This window comes from Lepidothrix coronata, unplaced genomic scaffold (genome assembly GCF_001604755.1).
Source record: "Lepidothrix coronata isolate B3197 unplaced genomic scaffold, Lepidothrix_coronata-1.0 Scaffold13, whole genome shotgun sequence".
Taxonomy (NCBI): Eukaryota; Metazoa; Chordata; class Aves; order Passeriformes; family Pipridae; genus Lepidothrix; species Lepidothrix coronata.
In genome coordinates this window covers 4,164,595-4,177,666 of record NW_016690193.1, presented here as the reverse complement: position 1 = coordinate 4,177,666, position 13,072 = coordinate 4,164,595, and the positions used below count along the sequence as shown (strand labels likewise).

Below are 13,072 nucleotides of genomic sequence, written 5' to 3'. Positions count from 1 at the left end.
ATCACCTCCCTCGACCTGCTGGCAATGCTCTTTCTACTGCATCCCAGGATACCAGTGGCCTTCTTGGCCACGAGGGCACACTTCTGGCTCATGGACAGCCCGTTGTCCAGCAGGACCCCCAGGTCCTTCTCCTGTCATTTCGGATGACAGCACATGACTTGAAGAACTGGATGTATTTCACTGCTATGTGGTGGCAGAACATTTCTGCATTTCTCTAGTTTGTGGTGCATCTTTCAATAGTAAAATTTGACATGTGAGTAATGTAAAATACAAGAATTAATCAAGTTCATTACTAGAGGAAGATCAACCCAAATACACACAGAGCCTGAAATATACCAACTCGTATGCCTAAACCTCCTTCAAACTGGAATATTTGTCTTTTTATAATGATGTCTGCTCATGCCATTTAACACAAGTACACACTACATAACACACCCTGAGATATACAGAAGCTATGTATTTAGCAAGAGGATAACAAATTTAAAAGCCAGGCCCTCTGCCTGACAAAAGATGTGAAAGGAATTAATAGCTTTCCAAAATGTAACTAATTAAACTTGAAAGAAGTTATTCTAGAATATCTACATATGAATAGTTACAGCAGTGAATTTGTCTTAGTAAAATTAATCATTGTGTACTAATGGAAGAGCATTAACAACTGGAACTAAGATTGAAGAGGTAGCAAGAATTTAACTATCATCTGCCTTACAAATATAAATCAACTACAATCCTCTGCATCACAGAAACCTAAACAAAGCATTAGCCATACTTTTTACTAAAATGTAACTTGCCTGTTGTGAACAGAGGGGGTTTCCTGGATCATGCACGGTATATTATTCTCAAGGTTGTAGTTTAAACTGTTTGTCATGCAGACTGGCTGGGCAGGCCACAAGTCTCCTGTTGGGTAAAGACCTAAAAAAGAAAAGGGGAATGAAACGCAGAGCAACAGGAAGGAGACTCTGCAAACTCTGTCACAATGACACTTTATTCTCAGATCCACAATAAGGAATGTATGCTAGAGAAAAAAAAATCCAGAGTTACTAACCTATTTCTTTTTGTGATAAATGTCCACCTTCAAATCTCAAAATTTCTATTTTTTATAAAAGATATATATAAAGACTTGACCTGAGAAACTGGAATTCAACAAAATGGTAAGAAATTCCTACAGAGGAAGGTGGCACCCTTCCACACAGCAGGACAGAGAGCAGGGATGTGATTCCCACTGGCCTCCTTACCCCTACACATCAGTCAGTAAGCACCGAAGTCCAACTACACAAAAACAGTGGCAACAGAGTCAAATTTTTAATAGACTGGAGTCATTTATAACCGAACAATTTGTGAACTCGTATTTAGCCCCTAGGGCAGATATTCATTGTGCTGCTCTTTATGGACTGAATGCCCTGACTACCCACAGATACCTGGTTCCCATCAACTCTGTGAGAATGGGCAGATGGAGAAAGGAAAAAATCCAAATCAGCAATTTCCATGAAAAAATGGTTGCAAAGTTAGCTCTATTGCATTATTTCATGTGACACATGTTAATACTATTACCATGTAAAAAGTTTAATCAGCATTTGTATCCCATCAGACACACGTTAAACCTACATGAGAAGGGACAGTGATGGGTAGGCAGTGCTGTTGCTTAAAGAACTATGTGTCCTAACCAGCTTTCAAACTCCACCATGTAGCACAATGCCTTTATGAATCCCACTCAAAAAGCTAATATTACTTCCCTTTGAGACACAAACAACGAAAGCTCAAGAGTTTTAACAGCTCAACCCAACCTCACTCATTGCTTTCAAAGAAAGCAAGTCCCAACTGTGGAAATTTAGAGAGAAAAATGGTCATGTTTGTTTTGAGTCATGTTTGAGCTTCACTTTAACACAGCAACTAATGCTCTTGATCTCCCAGCTGCATTGCTTTTGGACATAAATCTGTGCAAAGCAAGAGAATAAAGAAAATAAAGAATTCCTAGAACATGAGTTGAAAGCTAAATGCAGTCTTCACACAGAGCAGATGCAGCAAAAATCGTCAAGGTTATAAGTAAAAATTATCAAGGTTATAAGCCTTCATTTGCTAACTTTGAACCTAAGTTGTTTAGAAGTTCTAGTAACAACATGTCTATCGAGTTGGCGTACACAAATGTTATTAGCAACATCACTGAAACTGCTTGACAAAATGTGCAAAAACCAGCTTCAGTTTTTAATACTGACCTTTATTTTTGTCAGGATCTGCAGGTATGTCAGTGAAATTGGGACATAAGGTTTCAGGATACTGGGGGATGCTGTTCATGTCTCTGCTGAATTAAAATAAAATTTAATTTTTTAAGTCTAGACACTGTTATGTTTCATAATCCAAAGTATTTCAAAGGAAATATACAGAGATGTAAAAAATATTCTAATGAACATCATGATTGCTGCTGCTTTCCCACTGTCCTGATCATTCTTATTTTTTAATTACCACTGTGCAATTTTTTAAGGGTTTTTTTTCCAATTAAAAGCCAGCTACTTATCACACATGCAAAATTAATAAAATTAATATGCCTTAATTATCCCACTTTTATTATCCAATATCAGCCTATTGGAAATTAATTCAACAGCTTATCTCTAAAGTTGGAAAACAGGTTATAGTTCATGAAGATCAGTAGGACCTCTCATAATGTTTCAAAAAATTCCAGGCAAGTTTACTTCTATGTCCATGAAGACACATAGACACACACTAGCATCAATTTGATATTCATCAAAACCCATCAAAGAAACTAGTAAAAATGAATGGAAAGGAAACATTTTCAAGCACCAGAATCCCAAAGGAAAAGGATTAAATTATTTCTCCTAATGAAAACACAAAGTGAAGAATAAGAAGTGAAATGAGGACTCACACTAATTGTAGATTCTATCTCTAATATAGTAAAGAGGTAGAAAGGAATGTAGGGGAGGGATGAATCAATTTTCATGCTGTATATCCTAGGAGAACATTATTCCCATTAAAAGAATACCATCAACTTGAAAGTCTCACTCCCACCTTTTTTCAAAAAACATTACTACTTTAATATAACTAAGTGGAAATATAGTAAGTTGCTTTTCATATACTGAAGATGATCTTCTTCCAACTAGTAAGTACAATCAGATGATCATAAAAAATGACAACAGGTAGGTATAATTTACCAAACTGAGACACAATTTCAAGTTGGTGGTGTTTCTTTAATGTCTTACAGGTGTAGATTACAATTTTTTACCTGGTATTGCAGATGTTATGAGACAGATTTAAAGTGATAGGAGTTTCAGATGGAAAATCATTTTGTGAAATATTCTCTCCTAAAGAAAAGAATGACTGTGAAAATCAAAGGTCCTAAAAAAAAGAAGTATGCATAGAATATACATACACACAAATAGATTCATCAATGGTGTTAATTAAGTTTTCTCTCAGACTGGATTATCACTAACTGCATTAATTTCAAAGCATGCTACCTAAGTCCATGTGGTTTAAAATGTATTTTATGACTCAGATGTGATTACCATACTCTTAATGGAGAGGTTCACCTGTTACTATCAAATTGATTTTGAATTTGTATTTACTTATTTTCCTTTTTTTTAAGGGGCATTATAATTTGAACAAACAGAAAAGTCATATACACACAATTCGTTATCTTTTAGATCTCAGGTTCAGATACATCATGTCCTATCATTTAGTAATGTAAGGTTTTATACATACACAAATACACATGTAAGTTCCTGCATATTTTTAAATCATTCAAACCATATTTTTTCATGTACTCAAAGCTGGGTTTGCTTGTGTCACTTCAACATTTTAAAATTATGGCAGTGACAGGGTTTACGCTTTCAACTATTTTAATGATATTCAGGCATTCAAAAATTGCAGTAATGAACCACAGCTCCCATTTCTCATAACAGTCAACTGGCACAGGTCTCCTGCCTACTTATGCCTTGAATACGTCTATCCAAACCCCACATCCTCAGATCTGAACTGCTTTCACACATTCTTCATTTGTGCATTTCTTAAATAGCTATAACATTTTAAAAAGAATAATATGATGAAACATAAATTCAAAGGCAGAAATTGCTCTCAGTTCTCCCATCTTTCCACGAAAACTAATTCAGATTCCTCCAGCGAGGAGCCTGATGCTTTCTCTGGAGCCTGACAGGTCATCTTCATTTCCACAAAACTTGTGGTACTTCTTGTCAAGTACAGTTATTTAAATCTCGCCCTCTGTTTCTGAGAGGTGCCCTATAAAAGGCAAGTTACGTGCCCCATGCTGTGGTAGCCCTTTCCATTCAGAAGGAAGGCGAAAACTTTGCCTGCCACTGTGAAGAGGGACTATTTGCAAAACTTACTGGATGGAAGAAAATGCCTGGCAGTAATCATTGGCTTTTTATCTCCGTCTGAACTGCTGGTACTGCTCCAGCTACCCCAGCTCCCACGACTGGCACGAACACTTCCTGATGAACTTCCACAATCAGAGCTTGAATCAGAACAAAACTTCTCCAAAGACTTCTTTTTGGACCGCTGATAAAAGCTTTCTAAAGAAGTTGGAAAAAAAAAACAACCAAAAAACCAACACAATATTTAAGAAAGCTTTGTCAGTGAAAAGTCATCTGAAACATAAATTTACACATATTCTCTGTATTTACTGACAGTAAGAGAGAAAATATTTACTGATAGCCTCTGTAAATATACCAGCCCCTACCACAAGGAGCTTATGTCCTACACAACATCCCAGTAAAATATCCCAGTAAAATAAATGCAAGTGAGGATAAAGTGCAGCTACAGGCAACAGGTTGAAAGAGGAAGCACGTACTGTCCTTTGAAATATACAGTTAGCACTTTAAACATGAAACATATCCTGGCTGTAGGATCATGCATACTAAGAGCAATGACAAAATGTTGCAAGTAATAAATTCAAAAGTGATAGATTCTCCTTTCTTATTATCTCATCAGAGAGGCAAACGACTATTCTATAGACATTGATATCTTTCATCAGATCTCATCTTCCCAAAAGTCAGGGAAAACAGATGATTAAAATCCTGACAGAAAGGCAGGAAGCAGGTACCCAAGCTAGTGGGGTTTTTAAAAAATGACCTGCCTATTCTAAAACTGGACTTTGCAATACAGTTGCTTCAGTTAATACCAGCTTTCATTTGAACACACAAGACTGTCAGTCCTACATCAAGAATAGATGGATTATGGCTTCAGACTGACTCATTTTCTGATTTGCATCACCAAACAACCCCCTGGAGAAAGCATGCAGAGCCCATCAGAAATGAGCACGTATTATTTCAGGCACTGTCATCTTAGCATCAGGGTTCAAAAGTGAGAAAAGCACAGGTCTCTCAAGAAAGGAATACAGCTCTAATGCCACAGAATCCATATTGTGTTTCTTTCCCCATATAAGTCAATTAAGATTGCGTACCTGTTTCTCCCTGTATAGACAAGCTCCCAGCTTTTTGGTCTGCTTTACAATTTTCCCCGTTACTCTGAGGACACCAGGCTCTTATTCCAATGTTCGCTCTCAGATCCGGCCTTTCAAATTCACTGCACATATGCTTCAACTCACTCTGCTCAGGGACCCTAATACAATCACACCCGAAGAAATATGTTTGCATTTTATATTTGCATTTTTCCTTTTCAGGCATTAAACACTTTAACTCACACACCTATTGAGGCAGGATGCAGGGGAAGGAAAAGTTTTGGGAGTCTTATTCCCCAACTTTACAGAAACCTAAAAAACCTTTCTCAAAATACAAAATATTTCACTACACAGAAGACTACTTTTCAGGGGAAGAGGCAAAACAACGTGTATATTTAACTTCATTCTCTAATGCACTTGCAATCAGATGTTAGAGGAATAAGCACTAATGTGTAATAAGCACAGTCTAGTGCTGTACGAATATCCAGATACATGGAAAAATGTGCCCTGTGTTCATTTCACTGGCATAATTGTAACTAGAATAAAATCATAATCTGAAGCGATCCTAAGTTTTTGCTAGTAAAACTGAAGTATCTCCATTCAATACTGTAACCATAGAGTATTAAGGAAAATGAATAAAAGCCAGCTGTCAAATTTCTGTAGAAAGGGAATGGTTCCATCTTAACTCAGAAAGTAGCAAAGGCTTAACTGGTCCAAGGAACAGACACTGAACTTCAGTATTTCACTTCTAGTATTTTATCCATCCTACTTATAAAGGTGTGCATGCAGCAAAGATTTACACATGTGCTGACTTCCCACACAATGAATAGTAATTTGTGCATAATGAGTTATAACAGTCCCTTCAGATTTACAATCTCCTTGTTAAGTCCACTGACCTCAACAGGACCGCTTGCAATAAAAATTAAGTCTGTGAAGGCTTTGTAGGATTGTGACCTTAATTCAAAGTGCTGGGGGAGGGGAAGGAGGATGATTTTCTCCTCAGAAGTGTTTCTATTCTAGCAGCAGCTTGTAAATAGTATTTTTTAACAATCCAAATAACTTAAATTTAAAATACATTAAAACAATATTTAAAAGTGATTTACAACTGACTTTAAAATGCATTTAAACAATCCTCGTGGGGGAAAGAAGTAACTTTCCACTGTGCTCTCCATATTCTTTAGTCTAGTGCTGCTCTAGTCTTTTTAATCATTATGGCAAAAATGCAAGCCATCGTCTCCTTTCTACATATTTCTCTTCCAAAATTACTAGAAGACAACATTCCCCAGTTACTCAATATAGCAGATGATTCTCCTGAAGATGGAATCATTTCAACAATTTTATTTTCCTTTTTCACTGAAGGGAATACACAACTGGAATTTCTCCACATAATACACAATGGAAAGGAAGCTAAGCATCAAACTTCAGAGACAGCACACTCCAGACTATAACAGAGAGCTACCACTGTTATGCAGAATGGAGTGCATCTATATAAATACAGATTTACAAGTGGAAATTTTATTTTTTTTTTGCTGGTGATACTTAGTACTGCACAGTCTTAAAAATAAAGCCTCAGGCAAGGATTGAAGTGTGTCTATTTAAATAGATAAAACAATCCTGCCTAATGTACTATTCAAAACCTGTGGAAACATGACAGTAACTCTGGATTTCTTCATGATTTGGTGAGGCAATACATACCTTGTAGATATATTAACGTTCTTCTTCTTATTTTTTCTAGATGTTCTATTTCTATTCCAATTCATATTTGGTACATTTCCTTCCTTTTTCTCCTGAGGTTTCTTCTTCCTATATGTATCTTCTTGCTAAAGGTAAAAATATGAGCTGAGACAATATGTACATTATAAAATGATTTTAACTCAGTCAATGAACTTCACTGGATTTTTCTAGCTAAAGTTCTTTGGACAACATGACCTGACCCAAATGCATAGTTACTTCATGATTTAGTGCCTTTCCACAGCACATCTTCTTTCCAGCACCATGAATTTGATCTGTCTTTCCAAGACTCTGTCCATCAAGACAGCAAGAGATGACAAGAAAAATTTTTGAATTCCCAAACTTAGCATTTTCCCCTTCACAGCATCTAGCTCTGACTTCCAGGGAAATAAAAAAATGGAGGGAGAAAAAGTAAAGCAGTCGATAAAATTCCCAATGTGCTAAAAACAAAAAACATCTGCCAGATTTATGATCAGTTTGTGTGCAAGTTCAGCAGCAATAAATCCTCCCTCTCCTCAGCAGCTGGAGGGGGCAGGGGAAAGCCTTCATCTGAATTACAACTGAGAAAATTATGGAGTAAGTTACAGACAAATAATAGTAATTTAAAAAAATGCAAGAAACAAACTGAGCACCATCAGCCACATATGGAAAGAAGTTTGTAACAACAGATCCCAAAATAAGACTAGACCTTTTCTGACATATTCCCCAAGCATGGTTAGCGATTCCTCCTTACACTTTTTTTGCTGTGGGATTCCTATCCAGTAGACAGGATATAAACATAATCCAAATTACTGGGTTTAATAAAGTTCTGATAAAAGTTCTTTTAGTGTTTTAGGCTGCCTGCAACAAAGGTACAGTCTGATGTGTTTATCATACTCAGAAACCAGAGGTGAAATGATCCTTCTCAGCAACTCTGCAATCTGTTAAGGGGCTTCTGCCTGCTGTATTCTCAAATGCAAATTTCTGATGCAAAGCCCTGTATTTGGAGATCAGGTCTGCAACTGAAGCCCAATATGCCCACCTCCCCTCCAGAGAATGTTCCCACATCATTAGTGTCGCTGATAGCTGGCACTAGATTCCAGTACACACGTGCTGCTCTGACAGTAACAATCTCTGGCTCTGATATGGTCAATATCACAATATAAGAGCTGTTTTAATTTTTACACAAACTGTTCATTATTCTATACAGCAGCATTAATACACAATGGATGCGGGACAGCACATCTGCTTACTTCCTCAGTCATCTGATTTACAGTGTTTCAGATCTGTGACTGTATGTAATAGTCCCTACATACACATACATACCTATATGTGTATACATATATAAATAAACAATAAAAAGATAATTTTAAATTTGAAAAGCAGAAAGATCACAATACAAACCTCAGAACAAGTGGTCTCCTCTTTTGCACAGCATGGAGGCTCTTCCTTAGGTCCCTTATTAATCTTTTTCTCTGTGGAAGGCTTTAGGTTGATCTGCCTTTTTAAAGTCTCACAGCTTTCTGCTTCATTCCTGAGAGGCACTTGCTGGCTATTCCCTACAATCAAACAGTAAAAACAGTTGGCCTGACATGAGAATGGGCTCCTAATCATAACCACTACCTTTCTTTACAAACAGACTTGTGTTGCTTTCCAAAACACTAGGATACTAAGCTCTAGGCTGATGACACTGAAAATTTCAGAATCAAAAGCTAATGCTGTGTAAAAATTCGCAGAGCAGTTGCAAAAAGTAGCTTTGTGGTTGGTGTGGTGCTGGTTGGTTCATATTCATGAGCACACCACTCCTAGCACATGCATAAATTACACAAGCCCCGCTCATCTTATCTGAATTTGAGCTATTTGGGTCTCAGCCATCAATCTGTAAGGTAGAATCTGAAGCTAGAGCATACTGGGCTAAAAAAAACAAAAAGAAAAAAACCTGCAAGCTGAGTAGGGAGAAGAGTTTTTAAGAATGGGTAAATCAAACTAAGGACGGCCTTTACTTGGTGCTTTACGCCTCTGAAGTGCCCTCTGCGTTCACTATGAAGACAAAGGGAAATCATCCTTTTTTAGGATGGGTTCCACATTAAAAGTTCCTTTTCTTGAGAGACTTGTGAGGGAGAATTATTACTTTGGTGTAACAAAGTCCAAAAGGTGAAAGACTCAAGAGGAAGCCTGCCTCAAAAACTAGCTGAGTTGTCCAGTTGAGTCACAGTCCTCACCTGGGCCCTGCCAATGCTGGACAGGACAGCATTAACTTCACCTCTAATCAGTTCCAGGTATCTCAGATATCTACCATACATCTACAGTGATGTGCTACCAAGACTCTTGACTGCTTTGCATGAGAAATCTCATCACTTATTGAACTGGTCTTCTCAAATGGGAAAGGCACACCCAAACGTTTTTACCATTTCCTACCAACCAACTACAACATCCTAGCTCCGAGTCAGACACCCTCTCCCCTCTGGAGCAGGCAGCCATGGTGACTGCAAAAGGAGTGCTTGTGAATGAAACATCAGGCAAGGGAGGCTGACAGAACTCTAAAGTTGACCTCAACTCTCTGTTGACCTCCAGCATACAAACCTGCAAGTACCCAAGGTCCCTGTTTGCACAAAACCACATCTGTAACTATAATCAAGATACAAACACTGCAACATGGTACTTTTTAGACTTATTTATCCCATGAAACATCTTGAAACAACTTGAAATACTCACATCCCTGATAGCACAGAAAACCATAACTGCTAATAGACAACAAGGGAGCTTACCTTTAGTGCTTTACCACTGAATACAAGTGACTGGTAATTGTGGCAGGACTCCTGAAACCCTCTCTCAAGGTGGAAGTTTTGTCAATGAAAGTAGGTCTATTATCTCCCAACTGGTTTATGTATAACCATGATTTCCACAGCCTATACTCAAAGCTACTTTCCTGTGCACACAAATACAGTTAAGACATAATTACTGACTCCCACATCCCCCCTCTTTCTCCCCCCATCTGATCTCCTAATTCAAAACAAACAATAAACGACACTGCAGTTTAGGAGCACAGGGACAAAGTACTTTGTACGTATGAGTGAAACTATCCTGCCTCTACCTGAGACTGCACACTTGTACCCGCTGTATCTCACAGACGACGACACAACGAGAAGCAACGGGCCCGTGGTAACAACTACATGCGACAGCAGGGCCTGAAATCCTTCTGTGATCGCTCACTCACTGAACTCTGCCACAGCTACAGCAAATGCCAGTTTTCAGCATTCAGCTACTTTGCCGAGTGCCTCAGTAAAGCCAAGCTTCCAGAGGATACATTCTCCTACCCTGCTTCTGACTTCTCCCAGCTGTTCTTTTGCTGCTCTTAAAATTTTGAATTGTGAAGCTAAGAGATAAGACTTCCCAGGCAGCTTATTTTCACACTTTTAAAAAAAGATAAAAAATATAGCTATGCAATTACTAAGAGAAACACTGACCTGCAGATTCCTACAAAATATAAGTTCATAGCATTCTGATGTCAGTTTTTTGTTATTTTAGGTAGTTTCATCAAAGGAGTTCTGCACATCCAGTTCTGAACATCCTTGTTGGTGACTATTAAGCATCATATTGTCAGTGGACTTGAAAATTGCAAACTGGGATGCTTCTAAATATCTGACAAGGGCAATTTGTGTCTTATAAGCAGATCTATGATATCAATTATTTTAACTGTTAAAATGCTACAGCACAAGATTGAAATCTGCAAATGAAGTAAATTTATAACTCATGAAAGAACTTTCAATGCAGGCTACTTCCTTAGGAGTGTAAACAGATAAATCACAGTGAACGCATCAGAAGTATCACATCTCCTTGTCCCACACAAAAGACAAAATCCTGATCACAGTGAACTCCTCAAAAGATTTCACCTAGTAATTTCGAGTAATAGAATTTGAAAAAAATTACCACTAATTTTCCTAGAAATTTCCTGCAGTTCCGGCTGTTGTTGAGGTGAATTTCTGCACAAGTGACTTTCAGGTAGCTTCTTGGACATCTTCACAGGACAGAACTCCTGTTCTTTGAGCTCAGCTAGATTTTCTGAAGTTTTAAGGTTAGTTTCCTTAGGAAACATACATGTTTGAAGATCTTCCTTCAGATCACACTCTGAAGAAGTATTTTTAATGAGAACTGTATTTTTCAGTGTACTTTCTTCTTTACCCAGAAAGTCTTCTGGAAGAGTTAAATTCTTGTTAACGTTTATGCCATTTGCATACTTCAGAGTTACCCAGTTCTCACTGACAACATCAGTGCAAATGTCCTCTTTTGGTGCTGAGATTTGGTTCTCTGCAATCTGATTCTGTTTCTCATCAGCAGCTGCAATGGCACTGCCAGCTGCTGCGTTTGGTTTCTGCTTACTGTAGTAAACCGAACATTTGTGTTTCTTTTGAGAGTGGCTGTAGGTCGCAGGACTTCTCTTTGCTGCGCTCTGACTTCGGCTGGAAGAAGCGCCTACAGACAGGAAGCCCTTCCCTTTACCTTTATCTGAGGAACTGTAGGAATCCATAAATGTCTTGCAACTTCCCCTGGAGAAGAAATAAGTTATTTGGGGTTATTTTTCTTTATAAAGCTAACATGAATTGCTTTATGAGATATTTTTGTAAGAAACAAAAGGGGGGCATATTCTCAAGCCATGAAATTGCTTTAAGTCTTCACTTTATCATACATCTAAGCACATTCTGATTCAGTGGGAGTTGAGTAAGACTAAGTATGTGCTCAGACTTCAAACACACTTACATGCTTCAGTGTAACTGACCACTCAAGAGGGTCAGATTTGTGAATCATCAATGTATTTTCCATTCTTTCCATGGCTCCCACACATGGTATATCCTTTACTTTCATCACATAATTTTTCCTTATGTACTATTGGCAATATACAAGATTAATAAACCCTTGAGTTCTTCAATTTCTTTTGTGTGGAGATAAATATACACCACAACACTGAAAGTTCTCTGAAAAGAGGTTGCTTAGAACACCATCTCCTCTAAACCAGCCCACAGCAATATCACAATACAAACAGACAGAAAGCATCACTCCAAGGTACAAAAGAAGAAAAAAAAGTATTTTTACTTGTAGGAATCGGAGCTGATTACGTCAACAGAGTTGCTGTTCTGCTGTGGTGAAGAATTAGGATTTGGCCTCTGTCTTGATTTCATGAACTCTGCTAGAATATACTGGGCTTGCTGGAAGGCTATCAGAATCACTCCGAGCAGGGACAAACTGTCAAAGAGAACAACAGATACTGATGTCTACAACTTCCAGAAATATTCAGTGAAAGAGTTAAAAAGCTTCTAACAAGATGCACTTTTGAAATATTTTACTAGTAAATTCTAAGTAAAAAGACAGACAAGAAAACTCAACATAGTTGTGAAAAGTAATAGTTGCAATAGCCTTCCTTTTTTTCCTTATAGCCCTTACTAGTTATTAGGTCTATAAAATAACTCAGTCATGAGCTTTAAAAAAAACTAACAAAGAAAAAATGCCTTCTAAAAAAGCTAGTCATTGATTTAGAGATAATTTAGAAGTCTCACTACAAGTCAATGACTATACATCGTAGAATGATACCTATCAGTCTTCTGAGTGCCTTCTATTCATTCATGATAGTCATGTCATTATTTTGATATTTATTTAATACTGTCTCTTTCTTTTCCTAGAGAAAATGCTGGCATAAAATGAGCCACAAATGCTACCATATTTCTGAACTAAAAATGAAGCTGCAAAATATCCTCTTTATACATGGTGTATTAATTGCACCAAAAATAAATGGATCAGAACAAAAATCTTTGTAATTCATCAAACCACCTTTCTCAGTCATGCAGTATAAACTTTGTTAGCAGGAAAACTGAACGAGAAATTCCTGATTTTTCAGATCCCTACAGTCCCTTTTTGTTGCATCTAGAACCACACAATGTGGTCACT

General features: G+C 37.5%; 1 protein-coding gene across 7 annotated transcripts in view; it reads right to left on the bottom strand.

Moving 5' to 3' along the window:
• KIAA0922 (KIAA0922 ortholog) overlaps nt 1–13,072 on the bottom strand; it is a 77,151-nt gene that overhangs the window by 4,067 nt on the left and 60,012 nt on the right. For 5 of the 7 annotated variants that reach the window (XM_017805863.1, XM_017805865.1, XM_017805864.1 and 2 more), the window contains 9 exons: nt 12,224–12,373; nt 11,063–11,679; nt 8,537–8,691; nt 7,118–7,242; nt 5,426–5,583; nt 4,350–4,535; nt 3,233–3,311; nt 2,211–2,296; nt 789–909 (listed from right to left, as the gene is read on the bottom strand). In XM_017805863.1, coding sequence (XP_017661352.1) covers nt 789–909; nt 2,211–2,296; nt 3,233–3,311; nt 4,350–4,535; nt 5,426–5,583; nt 7,118–7,242; nt 8,537–8,691; nt 11,063–11,679; nt 12,224–12,373 — 1,677 coding nt within the window. The remainder of the gene's footprint in view (nt 1–788; nt 910–2,210; nt 2,297–3,232; nt 3,312–4,349; nt 4,536–5,425; nt 5,584–7,117; nt 7,243–8,536; nt 8,692–11,062; nt 11,680–12,223; nt 12,374–13,072) is intronic. The other 2 variants (XM_017805866.1, XM_017805867.1) reach the window with 1 other exon arrangement.